This window comes from Calypte anna, chromosome 3, assembly GCF_003957555.1.
Source record: "Calypte anna isolate BGI_N300 chromosome 3, bCalAnn1_v1.p, whole genome shotgun sequence".
NCBI lineage: Eukaryota > Metazoa > Chordata > Aves > Apodiformes > Trochilidae > Calypte > Calypte anna.
Window position 1 is genome coordinate 34,572,811 of NC_044246.1, and position 16,567 is coordinate 34,589,377.

At 37.2% G+C, this 16,567-nt stretch overlaps 1 protein-coding gene across 2 annotated transcripts in view; it reads right to left on the bottom strand.

Moving 5' to 3' along the window:
- Window positions 1–16,567, bottom strand: part of PRKN (parkin RBR E3 ubiquitin protein ligase) — a 710,558-nt gene that overhangs the window by 89,716 nt on the left and 604,275 nt on the right. For both annotated transcript variants that reach the window (XM_030448441.1, XM_030448442.1), the window contains exon 9: window positions 13,132–13,281. In XM_030448441.1, the coding sequence (XP_030304301.1) occupies window positions 13,132–13,281 (150 nt within the window). The remainder of the gene's footprint in view (window positions 1–13,131; window positions 13,282–16,567) is intronic.

Below are 16,567 nucleotides of genomic sequence, written 5' to 3' on the forward strand. Positions count from 1 at the left end.
TTATAAAATAGACAACTTACTTCTTTAACTGAGTCAGAACACCAGAAAGGAAGATAGGACCATTGTTCTGTTTCATGTTTCCTCACTGTGCATTTGATTGGTTATTTTGGATTACAGGAAATAATTACTGTGATTTATATACCTTAGTACAGCATTTGCCTTATTTACACTACCATATTGTTGACTGAAGATGAGATTACGATCCATCTAAGTTCCCAGATCCTCTTTTGACATTGATGCTGTCCCTATAAGCATTTATTCTCCTGTATCATACAGCTGTTTATTATTTAGTTGGCCCACTGCAAAGCCAACTAATGATGCAAGGGAGCTGTGGCACACTTGAGAAGGAAGAGGATGTGGCTTTATTCTTTTCTAAGTATAACAACTTTACATTTATCCTTACAGAACTGCTATAAAATTCTGAACTATTTGCTGCACCCCAGCAACTTCTCCTATGCAAATTAAAATAATTTACACTCTAATCATTCATCAAAACATAATAGTCGATACACAGCTTTACAACTAACTATGCATCCATTTAATGAAATTATAATATAATCTTGTATTTCCTAGTTTGTCCGTGGGAATTTCATTATGAACCAATGTGAGGAGCTTTACTGGATTCAGTATAGATGTCATCATCTACTTTTCTCCTATCCACTGGCCCTGTTACTCCAGACTAACAAGAGATGTGATAAACTCTTGTTAAATCCACAATCCTGTTAAGTCTTCTTAAATGACTTTTTTTTTTTTAAAAAAAAAAATATATATTTCTTGTTTTGGTTTTGTTTTAGCTACAGCTTTGCCTCAGGAATTAAAGTTAAACCTAGTGGTCTATAACCCTCAGGTTCCCTTTCTTCTTCTTTTTATATATCGACTTCATGGTTTGTCCTTTTTCAAAATATTCAAAATATACTCTTAGAAGTGACCATTAATGTTCTGGATTTTCTTAGCCATTTCCACAGGAAAAAATTCATCAGGCTTGGCTGATTTGAAAACATGTCTCTATTCTGTCATTTCCTCACTACAGTGAATGTTTTAAATTCTGTTTCCCAGGATTTAGCTCTGCTAACCATTTGAGCAGTTTTGACCTTTTAAGTTAAGACTGAAACAAAACAAGTAACACTTTTGCCATCCTGGAGCTGTTCTGTGATAAATTTTCCTCTCCCACAAAAAACCAACCAACGACTTCCTTGATCTTTCACATTACTATTTCTCTTCTTTATGGAAATATTTCTAAATATTCTCTGGTAGACTATATATTAGAAGCAGTTTATTTCATGTCTTGCACTTTCTGACTTTGTCCCTGCTTTTGTTTCTGTTCCTAGTGATACAATCTACATAAATTTTTCAAGTCATAAAAATAGTCATTGTTCAGGCAAGTTGTTTTTTCTTTACCTGTTGTAATTCTCCCTTACATGGAAATAATTAACCATTGTGCCATTAATATGATTTGTTTACTAAACTAACAGCTCCCTTTTCCTGGTTAAAACTGACTTCTTATAATTTACCCAAGTTTCCTTATTGCTGCTTTCCAGAAGTCCTTGTTTTCACCTTGCTTCACTTGCAGAAGTTATGTTCTGTTTGATTGATTTCTTTTTGCTTTTGTGTAGGGGACCTATTCTAAAGAAATTCATCTCTAAAATAACCAAACCTTTTTATTCCAGGAGTTGACCACTGACCATCCATACAAAACATAATGAAGGAGAACATGTTTGAATTATACAGATAACACTTTTTGTGATCACTAAACACTTGAGAACGTTATTAGGGCAATTTATTTCTGCCATGTGTCATCTCTTCAGCAGGAATACTCTGCATGGGTTAAATGCTTTTTAATGGAGTTTTGAATAGTTATATGTCACACTCTGAAAATAAAGATTGAACTGTTCATTCTCTGTTGACTGAAATAATGTAAGAGATCTTTTGCTAATAATTAATGTCACTTCCCACTGGGACAAACACTATTTGCATGGCTTATAACAAAAACAATTCAAACCCACTAATGGGTTTCCCTGAACAGTGAAAGTTTGTGATGCATATTATGAAAACACCACTGGTGACAACCACAGCAGCATATAAAAGCTATTATTGTATTGTACATTTATTGCTAAGTTTATTTCTGCTTTGATTCATTTAACTCACCAATTACCAGTTGTTTTTATTCCTCTGATAGGAGGATATGATGAGTTACTAGCTCAGAGGAATGATGCCGTTTGTCAGCCACACTTTTTTCCATCTCTAAATCTGAAATGTTTTCTGAATAACATCAGGGAATGACCTCATGCCCAGAAAAAGCTTCCTGATGATGTTATGGAACTTCAAAATATAGCTGTACATACTTGAAAACACAAAATTCAGTAGGCTCTAATCAAGATACATTTGCATAAAAATTCTGCAATGACCAGGAAGTCATGCAAAATATTATGGTCATCTGGCAAGGCTGCTCTTTGTCCATCCAATGCTTGTACAGTTAAAGCTTTTGTCCACTTGACAGCCCACTCACTCTGCAAACACTTGTGGTTCCCCACTGCTCCTTTCACACTCACACACCACAGTTTCCAGCTGCAGGTCATGATATCAGCATCCTAATTTCATCTTCATTTCTACACAGACTAGGCAGGCAGTTTCCTGTGATTCTGATTACACATAGCCAAGACACATATACTCTAATCTACACTTTTACTCTTTTCTACCAGGCCCACACATCAAAATATATAATATTATAGGTTTACCTATAGAATATGGGTTTTCAGACTCCACTAGGGATCTCTTTGGAGAAGCCCCCATTTTACTAGCTGTTACTCTTTACCTCCACCTGCTCAATAGGGACCAAGCAAGCAACCAGAGGTGCATCACTGCCTCACCCACCCTCCTGGGTGGCTTCCTCAGCAGAAGAAACAAGATAAAGCTCCTGTCATCTCCTTCTAGGCTGTTCCCAGAAAGTGCAGGAAGAGTTTCTCATTCTCCAAGTCAAGAGGAGGAGTGAAGATATGGGTGCCTCTTTGAGAGGCCGGGGTTAAGTGGTATGAATTATTTAATTTTTGAGAAATATAGGGATAAAATGGAGTCGACTGAGAATCAGTTATCCACCTATGATTTTCTGCCCTTAGTCAAGGCCTCGATTCATAGATAGATTATATTATCCATACCAGAACTTTCCTTTCTCTAGTCTCTTATGAGGGGTTCTAAGCACATACTGCATTCTGGTTTTCTGTTATTTCCCACTGAATTACAGTTGGCCATTGCTCTCCAAATCTACATTCTTGCTTTTAATTAAGAAAATTTTTAGCTTACTGTATATAAGGGATGTCTTATTCAACTTGGTCATTATATTTTATTTTCATACTTCGCCTTTGACTTTGCAACATTTTCTTCACTCTGTCTGCTACAGCTTAGTGACCTTAATACCATTTTGAAGGTTGAGATGCAACTTCTATTCTAAATTCACTTTTGCAAGCTTATAACTTTTCCCACATACTCTCTTTCAGGCTGAGGGATTTTTATTCTTATGTTTTGTTAGAAGTGGATTTTTTTTTTGAAGTTTCATAAGCATCTATTTGTTTTGAATTATCCAACATAAAAAGATAGCAATTTTGCAGCAATCAGGACAGTTTTCAGATGCTTTTTTTGGACTCTGATAATTGAAAATCAGCTTTGTTTCAGCACTTCAAAATCAGCTTTGATTATGGAATGGTGGCTTTGCTGCCTCTTTGAAATGGTTTTGAAATAATAAAGTTCTGCATGTGAAATTATTACTAAATAATTTCCTGAAGTAGTAGTGATGCGAAAAGTTGACCATGGAATAACTCTGCTCTACTTTAAAAATGTTTTAAAAAAGCTATTTATTTTCTGTATTACGCTTTGTTCTATTTTAAAATGTCACTAATGCCATTTGCTCCTTACTCTTCAGGAGTTTAGAGCTTTGCTCAACCAAATACATTACAGTGTGCTAGGTCAATCTAGGTTCTATATATAGTATATGGAAATAATGCAATATGTGCACTGAAAACCAAAATTTTCTCTCATACTGGTGAAAAGACAAGTTAATCACTTGATTATTTCACAGGCATAGTGTTGGAATTACAAAAAAGGTGTCTGAAAGAGCTTTTGCTGAATGATCCACTAGAAAATCCTACATAGCTATAAGCCCAAGAGAAGCACTAGCAAGCTGTAGACAACTTATCTTCACAGAAAAGGTTTTGTTTGGGGAAGTATTAATGCACACTACTCCCAGCTTTTCTGTGGTCCCTCCGTATGGACTCTTTCACTCTGCATTTCATGCCATTCCTTTACCCATCAGTTTCACAGTAAGTAATCTCACTACGTAATCATTTTATGTCCTCCACCGGGAAAATGTTGTTGTACACTTGAAAGAATGAAACAAAAGCCTGGCTGACCAACAGAAAATGTATGTATTTCAGAGTCAAAGTAAAGCTAAAAAAGAAACTCAGAGAAATACAGAACCATTTTAAATTGGGATACTCCTTCTAGTAGCTGTTCATTAAAAAAAAGTGCAATTACTCATGGGATCGAAGCTGACATAAAGTGCTACTTTCCACAGTTGTACTTAATCAAAATAGATTTAGATCCCAAATCTCCATTTAACTCTGACATCCAATGAAGACTACAAATGCCATAAAAGCTGTAGAAAGCAATAATTTTTTTTGGATCTATGTGAGCTGCTCACTTTATGAGCCTTGAGATTTACTTTTGGGTTGGGCTATGGGCCAGAATTATACCAGACACATAATGAGGACATTTTTTCTTTAGCATTCAGAACTTTGAATTTTTTCCCTGGTTAAGCTACAAATGCCAGTCAATAGATTCATTTTAATCTAAGATCTTATTGTTCTGGCCCTATCTTTTTACTCCATCATTTTTCATTGATTAAGCAGCTCTTGCATTTTACAATAATGTAATAATACAATACAAAGTGCCTCAGGAGGTCTTCAAATGAAAGGCAATAAAAAAGCTTGCTTTGATTCATATTTATTTTCCTTTTCATTTATAAGTGAATTTATGCATTCAGCCCATGTTTCTCTTTCCTGTTCACATACAGAAATTTTTAGAAGATTGCTTGAATAAGCTTCTTACGGAATTAGAATCCTGCCCTCAGTGGCTGCCATTCTCAAGTGACACATCCTCTGCTGATTGCATTATTGTTCCCTCTCCAGTGACTCAGTGATCTGTTTATTCATGCCAAATCTTCCATTAACCCCTAGTTCTGTTAATTTACAAATTTATTTGTATTTGTCTTATCAATTATAAAAATGCAGTCAGTATCTAAACTGTACAAAGAGGAAAGCTCAGGCACCTCTTGTGTTCAGGGACAGGCTGTTAGAACCAGGAATTTTCAGTCCATTATCTGAAGGAAACACGGGTTGGTTCAAAATGGCAACACTTTTCCATCATGTGCAAACCCTGTATGTAAGTGAATATGAAGTCGGAAGACAGAGCCCAGTTTTCCATACATGCAAAATTAACTGGAGATCCCTACAAAGACTTTATTTCTCCTCTCCTATTGTTATACTCCATGTCTTTCCTGATGGGCCACATAAAAAAACAATTGTCACCCTGTCAGACATATTCCTAGATGCTTTTTGAAAGGGAAAGGTGTAGTAAGAAAAAAAGTAATTCTAAGTATTCTCTTATCATAAATTTCCATTATATTTAGGGCTTGATAGAATGAGTCAGATATCACTCAGATACTTCCACATAGGGCCCAATTATTTTAATTAGGCAAGAATATTTCTATCATCAAGAGACTCAGCTGCAGTGTGCCACAGGCATAGAAAAAAACAGACAAAGATTCTCAAAGCCTGAGGCTTTTGCAATAACAAAGAATTTCTAGGTGAGAAATGCCCCCCAAATTTCTGGAGATGGTGTGTAGCTCATCCACCAAGTCTGGCACAGAATGCCAAAATCCTTGTCAATGATAACTGAGAAAATTTTGACTTCTTCAGATTTGATGATAATTTTAATCTTGTGATGAGAATCACAGTATAATATACTCAATGGGTGCCTAAGAAAAGGAGTCAGTCAAGCAGAGAAGGTACATTTTTTGAGGTACTTTTCAAAGCCTGTGTCCTAAAAACTATTTACAGTAAGCTGTGGATGTTTTAAATTATGCACATTTTTGCATTTCATCTGCTGTAAAATGCTCTTCTTTCTCAGGACAAGAAATTTTAAGGCTAGGTTCTGGAGTCTGCATATTGAACAAGTGACAAAGCTGAGTATTTGGTATCTCTACAATGAAAATCCCTAGCATCCTTCCAGGGGACCGTTTGATCTATCAGTTTACAAGGACTAACATTTAGTTAATTACTAAAATCAACCCATGTAATTTTAAAACCAATTCTTATTTTATCTGCCCTCATTATAAAATGGATTTCCCATGCTTCCATTTTTAGCTCTTTCTCATTCAAGACAAACTGGTAAAACTGGGACCATTTATCTTCTGGAAACACTTGTTTGCAAATACCAGTCTGAAAAGATTACAATCCATAGAGACTAGTTTTGTCCTCTCTGGTTCCTAGGTCCATATGTCCAGTTTTGACTAATTTTTACAAACAAGAACTTAATTTTGTCCTAGTTTTCTCTAATACAATTTTCCTGACTCAAATGCAGCATTTTTCTGCCATCTGTTCTCATGCTAAGCAGAGATCAGCAGCCTCAGGTAACTACCTCCTTTCTCTACCTCCTTGCTCCTTCTTTGTCAGACCACATATGACAGTCTTAAAAAAGTGAACTACTAATAAGCCACAAGAATACTAAATCAAGGCAAAACACTGAACACAATGCACATTCAATACAAAATATGCAAGGTAAATGTTCAACAGCCATTTCTCAGATACCTCATGATGCAAAAATCAGAGAAAAGCTATATCCTACATAAATTAGAGGGGTACAGGGACATCCATCATATTCTGGCCACCTAGCAGAGAAAATGAAGTTTTGTGCTGTTTGCTAACATTTGAGCAGCTAGTTCTCTGTGAGTTGGGAGGTAAAGGAAAAAGCAGTTATTCTTCTACCTATTGAACCAAGAACAAGTAATTGATTTGTTCTCCTACAAAAAAGCATTTGTTTTGCTTTTGCTAGTCCTATGAACTAATGTGTTCCATGTTATTAATTACAGAGACATTCTCTAGATTGCTTTATCCACTCGCTGCTGACAGTTGTGCTTCGTTTCAGTCATCAGATCAGAGAATTAATTTTTAGCACTGCAATGGAAATAATGCACTTCGACAGCAACATACAGCTTGTTAATTGTACAGAGCTATTCTGAGGCAAGCATTAAAACAGTAACATTCTATATCTTAAAAAGCCCCATGTTTTTCCAGTTCAGTTTAAGGCAAGTAATGCATTACCAGAAAAATCCCCACACAACAAATCCAGAAAGAATTTTGGTCAGTCTGAGAAAGCCTGTCATATTTTAGCAATGAAACAACTTGCTTAGCTGCTGAAGCTTGATGTGTCAACAAGATGGAATTCCTCTTCCTAAAGTCTGGAGTGCCCACTCAATAGAAGAAAGCAATACATGATTACTGCTTAGAGCTTGTGGTGCAAGGCTAGAAACTTAGCATTTAGCAATAATAGAAAATGTCGGTCTCATTTTCATTCTCCTTGAAAAAACCCCCTATGCAATATTATGAAACACTCCTGCTGTGAGTTGGTTTCTTAATCTCAGCGGTATCTACAGCTATTACCTTATCCATGGTAATACCTTTCTGGTGAATTTTCTCAAAAGTGAAAATTTAATGACATATGGAACAAGGACAGATACTTAAAATGTAATAACAAAGAGTAACCCTTCAATTTTACTATGGATATCAGAGAGTAGCTATCTCCTATTTCCATTTCAGTGTTTCACAAATGACAGTAAGGTCTTAAGGTCTTTTTTTGCTGAATCATTTATCTGTTTTTGAAAACCTTAAAGCCACTTATTTGTGCTCCTGCTTCAATTTTCATTCCCATCTTACAACTAAGACAAAAATTCTGATCATTGTGTGCATAGACCTTCTTCACCCATGAACTTTTATTCACCTCATTACAAAATTTAAAGATTTTTTCCAGTGAAGCTATCACTAAAGATTGTCTTGAATTACCATTACTCCTCTTGACTACCTGCATATTTTGCAGCATTTTAAAAGATGCCTATCTTCTCTTTACATACATGCAAGATTTTCCTTGTACTGCTAATGAAGAAGCAAAGCAGTTGTTCAACCAAACATATATAACTCCAACTCTGAAAAGAAAGTCTTTTAGCTTAGTCAGACTTCCAAACATTTTGATCAGGCCATATATATGGAATAATGTGCCAAAACTAGACACAAGTGGCAGAGAAATTGCACAAATTTGTGCAAAAAGTACATGCTGATCATGACGATACATTGCATTAGAGCTGAACTTTACAACAGAAGTTTTGAAACTGCCAGAATGTGGAAACAGTTTTTCACTTCTAAACTGGGGTATGCTTGCAAACTATTGTGCACTTTCATATGGACGTTTCATTCATAGTTCTGAACCAGTATTTTCAAGCTAATTCAGGTCCGAGAGGGAGTGTGAGTGCACTCACACAGCACTCCAACTGAGATATAACCCCCACAAATAAACAAACCCATGCCAGAATTTTAGAAGGACACCCTCGCTAGCATAATCACTGACTCACCAAAATTAAGACAATATGAACTTGTGGCTTGGGATTTTTGTAACTTGGATTTGTCTCTTCAGAACAAAAGAACTGGCCAAATTATTCAGGGTTAGCTTATATAAATATTAATGTGCTTAACAAAGACTTTACTGAAGATGAAACATGCATGCTAGGAGAACAGGAGAAAACTAACTTACAAAAAAGAGCTGTGCAAACAACAGGAATGTGTATTGCGCTACTCAAGTAACTACTTGAGTGTTCTCTATTCTATTAAGCTTTCTGAAAAGGCAGACAATTATCAGTTCTACAAATATGCTGCAATTGCTTTTGACATGTGCCTCCTTTGCCATGGAAGAAGAATGTTAGAAGAAATCAATGGGAAAAAATTGCTGGGAAGAGTGAAATTGCCTTAGGGATTTTGTTCTACGTAATACAATGGCCTAGGAATTCTATTTATAAGAAAGACACGGTATTTAGATCTATTGATTTTTCAGGGACTTCTTGCAGTCTGCAGTCTTAAAATTTTACCTCTTCTAAAAGCGAACACATCTTTTGTGAAACCCTGATGTTCCACAATAGCATTTTGTTTACAGAACAGTAAATGTGGTGTAAAAGAGGTTAAAATTTTGTGATCCCTTTGCAAGGTTTGCAAAATGTTCTTTATCATTAAACGTTTTAGACAGTAGGGTTGTGTTCTCACTTGTGGACTGGAGTTTCCCATTAAGGGATGTGAATGAAATGCCACAAAAACATCAGTTATAACAGCTTTTTCCTAAGACCATGGAAATTTTTGTCTGGACCTTAGGATGGTTTGGAGTGGGCTCAAGATATTCCTGACCCTGGTTATAGCTTGAAGACTGAGGCCTCCTAGCAAGAGACCTCAAGCACAGAGGATCTCTGGAGATAGATTCCTCTTTATCATATAGACTATGCTAGGAGTTTGTAAAATCAAGGGGAAAAGACTGATAGAGGCTCAGTCTCCTCTACTCATGATCCCCAGCAAGGACTGGGATGCAGTCACACAGTTATCATCCTACTGAAAGATACTGACAGTGGATATTTTGTAAGACAGATGAGCTGTAAGCATAGAAACCAAGGCATACTTTTCAATAGACAAGTAACATAGTACCTTTTGAAGCTCCATTCTAAGCTGTTTTTAACTCTAAACTTTTCTTTAATCTATAGCCAATACTATGTCACTATAATATAAACCAAGCAAAAATGTTTTATTCATAGAACTTTTGTATGCCTGGATTACAACAGCTTTTCTTGTGCGCAGGACAGCTGGTACAACATGTAATGTCTTCTGCATTTTATTGATATTTTCTTGTATTAAATATGTCAGAATTTTAAACCTGAGCAATAAAAGTTAGTAACAGAGGTCTGATGCATAGTAATGAAGGTAGAAAAATAGTATATAATGGTGAATCAATTAATATGCACATGGCTAATGAGAAAAAGTATGAAAGACAGGTGAGAGTGAGGTCAGTCAGTGGTACCACAATCTGCCTTTGGTGAGGACTGCTCATAAGCATTAGAAAATATCTGCATGCTACTTTTCAAGCAAAAATAAATCTCTTCTTGTACTCTTTATTTTCCTGAAAGCCTGAATAGATAGATAGCAGCACCTGACTGCAGAGGCTACATATGGGGATGCTTAAATTTAGAAACCTCTTCTCCACTTTTTGGTACAGTTCTGTCTAGGTATTTACTAGTATTTACTAGTCTGTTTTGAGGCCTCATGTATGCCTGTTTCCAAAATTCCCTGAAAAGAAGAAAAATCCACTATCTTTAACTTTCCTGAAGTCCCTTGTAGCAAACTAAGTGCATGCTCTTTGTGACTCAGTTGGCAACTTTTAGCTCTGACGCCAACAGCAAAGACTTTGCCAAAAGAGATTCTAGTTCCTCATTTCCCACAACAGAGAAAGAAACTGAGGAATGTAAATGTCTGTATCCTAAGCCTGCACCAATTACCTGTTCATTTTTCAATGCTTTTTCAGATTTGGTTGGAGTCCTTACATGTTTGGGGCTGCCTCACAGAGTTTTGTCTCTGAATAATGGGATATTAATATCACCTCAGTCCCTGAACCAGCTTATTTTCTATTTCTTCTGCCTCTCCTTTTGGAAAGGCTTCTGAAAACTCTTTTCATTTACTGTTCCACTTTCTCTTGGAAAGCTAGCCCTCCTCCCTCCCTCAGTCCATCTCATCAGTTCATCAAAATCCTCAACTACTTGATAGTTGTTAGCTACCCTTATACTGAAATTCCAGCCTGAAAAATCAGTTTGTTCTGTGCAATGGACAACCACCTCTCTACAAGGGCTTTTGGGTGATGAACAGATTATTGATGGCAGATGTAACTTCTGATGCTAGTAATATAATATCAACTCTGAACTTTACCCAGAGACAGAGATTCAAATACCCCAAAAGAAACTACATACCTACAGTACAGCTTAAAGGATGACACAGATATTCATAGCGAATCTCTAGATCAGTGATGCCTTCCTTATTTCCTTGTTTACTTTAATAAGGAACGTGCCTCTAACCTAAGCTGTATAGGTAAGCATTTCAAGGAATTTTTATTTGCAAATGATGGACAAAAGGGACCTTCTTTTTCAAGGGTGTTTCTTTGAGTTTGTAAATCATTGTTCACACTTGTGAGGGAACCCAGAGCTCTGAAGTGCATGTGTCTGGATTGCAAAAAGAGTGAAAAGCCTTCACACTAAAGAAGGGCAGTATTTGGGAAAAAAAGCCATTGTAGATCGATTTCCTGAAAAGAAAACACTCAGAATGACTACAAAAAATAGAGAACACAGTTTTCCTAACTGTCCTGGTGTTCCCTCAGGCAGCTCCTTACCCTGAGCCAGCTTTTTCACTGACAGTTGACTTCAATGCTAGGACCTTCACCACAGGAAATCTTTTGCAAAAAATCTTCCTCAATTTAGGCCCAAATAATTTGCCAGGGTGCAAAGAATAATTAAAAAAACTGTATTTTCACTCTGTTCCATTACAGATTCTCAGTAAAGGCCCTAAGGTTACCAAAATTTTCCTTATAGACCAGTCTCTTACTTCTCATTTTAACCTCAGTGAATTGTACTAGCTAATGTTCAAGATGCCACTTAAACCAAAACAAAGAATGGGGTTAAACTCAAGGCCGCACAGTATCCATAAAAAGAAAGAGAGGAGTTTGCTAAACCAGGCAATACATCAATTCTATGTGCTATGTACATTTTATTTACAGGGCATTTTCAGATTCAGAACGGTGATGAATGAAGCTACAAAAAATCATTTTGTAGTTTGATTTTCATCATTTCAAGGTAGAGCGCAGGGTAAAAATTATTTGTGATTTTATCTTTTTTAACCAACCCCTAATAGTTAACCCAGAGGCATTTCTTTTGTATACTTGGGCTTGCTTCTTATTACTTCCCACCTTCTGCTTTATTTTATAGCCCTATATCTGATCAGTGAGTCTGGGGAGTGCTCTGTTTTACACGCACCACTGCATGGACAGATAGGGTTTTACCAAGGTCGACAGATGCTAACCTGCTCATAGAAGACAAGTTACTGCTACTTCCTAGTTCAGCAAACTATTATTCTTCCATGGTATCAGTTTGGGCAACATCAAAACTGCAATAAAAAATGTATTTTCCACAAGAACACCACCAGCAAGAACATAGTAATATTTTATAAATATAGGTATTTTCTCTCATAGCCTGCATGGAATATAATAATAATACCAACCATGGAAAGAGTCACTTAGTGTAAACATCAGTTAGCCACTCTCACCTAATATTTAATAGGTTGCTTTTATATAGATTTCTCTCTAAATATTTCTTTTTTTTTTCTTTTTTTTCCCTAAAGCTTGGTTTTTTTAAAGTACCTGTTTTTTTCTATTACCCATGCTATCACCTCTTAGCACAAACATTTTCAAGAGTCATCTATTTCCCAGAAATCGATAGTAATTGTTCATTCCCTCTACTTAAAAGCAATTTTCATAAGGAAACAAAAATATTTCTATAATTTTCAGCAGGTATCTTAACATGTATAAACAATGTCACTGCTGTACCACAGACTGGTTATTCTCTCCTTTTTCTTATGACTTATAAAGTTGGTGTTAATATAATAAGGAACGATTTACTCAAGATCCTGTTTGTTACTGCTTAATGTTAGGAGAAGACAGACAAAATGCATTTGGATTGTCATTTGCACACTTCAGTTTCTTACTGTAACTACTCAGCAACTTCTTAAACCAAATAAAGCAAAGAATTCTGAAGTGGATACAGCCTACACAATGAAATCACCATCTCTAAGCCACAGTGCTATATTTAAATTGTATGTTGAGCTACAGCATCCCACTGTGCTATGAGAGGCAACTCAGAATCACTGATGGAAAAGGACAAAAAGCAGTTCCCCTCTTACTCTAACATCATACAATACAAATCATGTGCCACACCACTCGTAGGAAAATGCATGTTCTTACCCCACAGCCCATTCCGTTGCCTGGCTCACATACAATTCTCCTCATTCCTGGCTCAGGAAGCAGGCCTGCTCCACATCCAGGAGTTGGACACAGCACTCCTCCCATCTGCAGCACGCACTCCTCGGCCCCATAGCGCTGGTAGCGGTTGTACTGTGATGCAACAGACTGGTGTTAAACTTGCAAGACCCCATAAAACACCAACACCCCTACCCCCCCCCCCCCCCCCCCCGGCAAACTTGGAGCTATAATTTATCCTACATAATCAATATGACAACTGCCCTAATGTCTCGCATGTTAAATCCAGATTATTTGTCTAGCACTTTGCAGTGCCACTAAATGGGGTGCCACTTCACTCCAACTCCCATCATATGCATGATTTTCTGACTTATAGGTATCTTTTTTTTTACCAACAGAAAATAGTGTGGGATATTAAACTCAAGAAAAGAGCAGACTGTTCCTAGAAGTACCCACAGGAACTGCTATATTGCTATAAAAAAATATTGTAAACACATACATATAGTCCAAAACTACATGCTGATAAATTCTATACAGAGATTGAAAAGAGAGCTACAAAACCCCCCTAAAGATGTACAGCTAGAAGTATAGTATAATCCTATAGAGCTGTTGTAAAAATTGCCCAGCTAGCTTTATTTTCATAGAATCATAGAATCATAGAATAGGCTGGGTTGGAAGGGACCTCAGAGATCATCGAGTCCAACCCTTGATCAGCTACCGCCACAGTCACTAGACCATGGCACTGAGTGCCATATCGAGTCGCTTTTTAAATGTCTCCAGGGACGAAGAGTCCACCACCTCCCCAGGCAGTCCGTTCCAATGTCTGATCACCCTTTCCGTGAAAAAATTCTTTCTAATATCCAATCTGAACTTCCCCCGGCACAATTTAAGACCATGCCCTCTTGTCTTATTGAGAGTTGCCTGGGAAAAGAGACCAACCCCTGCCTGGCTCCATCCTCCTTTCAGGTAGTTGTAGAGAGCAATGAGGTCTCCCCTGAGCCTCCTCTTCCTCAGGCTGAACAGCCCCAGCTCCCTCAGCCTCTCCTCATAGGATCTGTGTTCGAGTCCCTTCACCAGCTTGGTTGCCCTCCTTTGGACCTGTTCAAGGACCTCAATATCCTTCTTGAACTGAGGGGCCCAAAACTGAACACAGTACTCAAGGTGTGGCCTTACCAGGGCTGAGTATAGGGGCAGAATCACCTCCTTGGACCTGCTGGTGACGCTGTTTCTGATACATGCCAGGATGCCATTGGCCTTCTTGGCCACCTGGGCACACTGCTGGCTCATGTTCAGCTTCCTGTCAATCCAGACTCCCAGGTCCCTTTCTGCCTGGCTGCTCTCCAACCACTCTGTCCCCAGCTTGTAGCGCTGCATAGGGTTGTTGTGGCCAAAGTGGAGGACCCGGCACTTGGGTCCTTGGTTAAATATATTTAATTAAACTGATGGAAAAACAATTGTATGATTTTTATTTAAACTGTAGGTGTATTTTTTTCCCCTGGATCTTCCAGGAAATTTTCTAAGGTTTTGCAGTTTTCATGTAGTTCCACCCTTATACCCTACAGGGCTATGGAAATGCCCCCGTGTTAGCAATGGAGACACTGACAGACAGAATATCAAATAATATGCTCACTGTATCCTCACTGACAAAAACGCCCACTCTAAAATGACTGATGACATTGCCATAACTTCCCCTGGTCTAACCTACCCTGCTTTCAGGTAGAGATAAACTGAACAAGTACAAATCATGCTGTGGACATGTACATCACATCCACTCTACGGTTCTGAGTTGATGCAGTTCCACACTAGCAGCTATACAGCTACTGTAAACTGGGCTTCAAATTAGCCTATAAATCTAGTCCAGTGTAAAATGAAATAAGTGAAAGCATTTGGTCCTAATAGCCCCAAAGAAAATAGGAAAATGCAAAAGGCCAAAGGGGAAGGGAATACTAGGAATACTAGGAATTTTCTCCATGACTTTATGGTGTGCTAAAGGAAAAAACCCAGAGCTTTATGCTATAGCACTCACAACAGTATTTAGTGCTTTGTAAAATTTTACCCCATACTTGCACATGAAAGTTGTGTTCCCTTTTATTTTGGGGAAAACAAAAAAATAATTCTTTTACTAATCCACATCTTTTCCCTAAGAAATTTGTCAACAAAAACTAAAGCAATATGACCAACACCTCATAAACAAAGGATGCAAAGAGTAATTTTGAATTACACAGACAGGTTGGTTTTTTTGTGGGTAAATTTAAGAAGATGCTTCTGCCAATGTTGCCATAAATTGCTTTGTTATATTTGCTTTTTTAAAAGTGCTATGTGACTTCTTAACATGCTATAATATATAGACATAAAGTATTGCATCACAGAAAAAAATCAAATAAAAAAATTACCAAACTGAAGGCATCCACCTTTGTCAGTTAACAAAAAATCCAAGCAAATGTCCTCTCAAAAAAAAACCCAAACAAAACAAAACAACAAACCACCAAACCTAAAGGAAGATAAAGCCTTCAAATTATCACTCTGCATGTGAACAGCAGCCAGAAATCCTGAATTAAAAATCTTGGATCTGAAAGATACCAACCAGTATTTTTAGAAACATACAAGACATGTTTGCGAAATCTCCTTAAATATGTGTTTGTGTTTGTGTGTGTGAACAAATCTATTTTATTTATTTATTTATGCTATTCTATGTTGTTATTATGCTTGAACCTAGAGTGATGCCATAAATATTTAGTACTGGACTCTATCAGTTTTCAACAGTTTGTGATCCTTGCACTAAATACACGCTGAGTGCTCGGAGTCATTCTGCTGGCGTGAGTAACCACAGCTGCAAAACCCTTTGCTGACACAGTTTTTCTGCAGGGCCAAGACTGGACCTGAACGTGAGGATGGTGATTCTTACACCAGTAAGAGGGAACATTGTACTGGATCTGGGATTGTTAGCAGCTTCTCATTACAGAGGAAAACATCAGTGACACTGTAGCTGAGATTCTGTAACCATTTCCATTATAAATTTTCATCTGAACTACGCATGAAGACACTCCTCGTGTCTCCTTTTTTTTTTTCTCGTTTCTTTTGTTTGGTTGTTTTTTTGTTTGCTTGTTTTTAATGCACAGAAGTGGAAAATTGGTAAGATGAGAATCAGCCTGTCTTGTTACAGAAACCTACAGAAAGAGAATGTCCTGTCCACCTGGCAAGGTAGACACAGTCATTGCATTCTGTCCAACAAATTTCATGTCTTATACTCGTTCAGTACAGGATTCATGCCAAATCAGTACTGATTAATGAGAGATAGGATGCAATTCTCTCTTTTAGACTTGTATATCAGCACAATAAGAACTGAAACGTGGAGTGCCCTGACCTCTCTTTATAGATAATAGAAGAGAATTTGCTAGATATGGACACATTAAATTAAGTG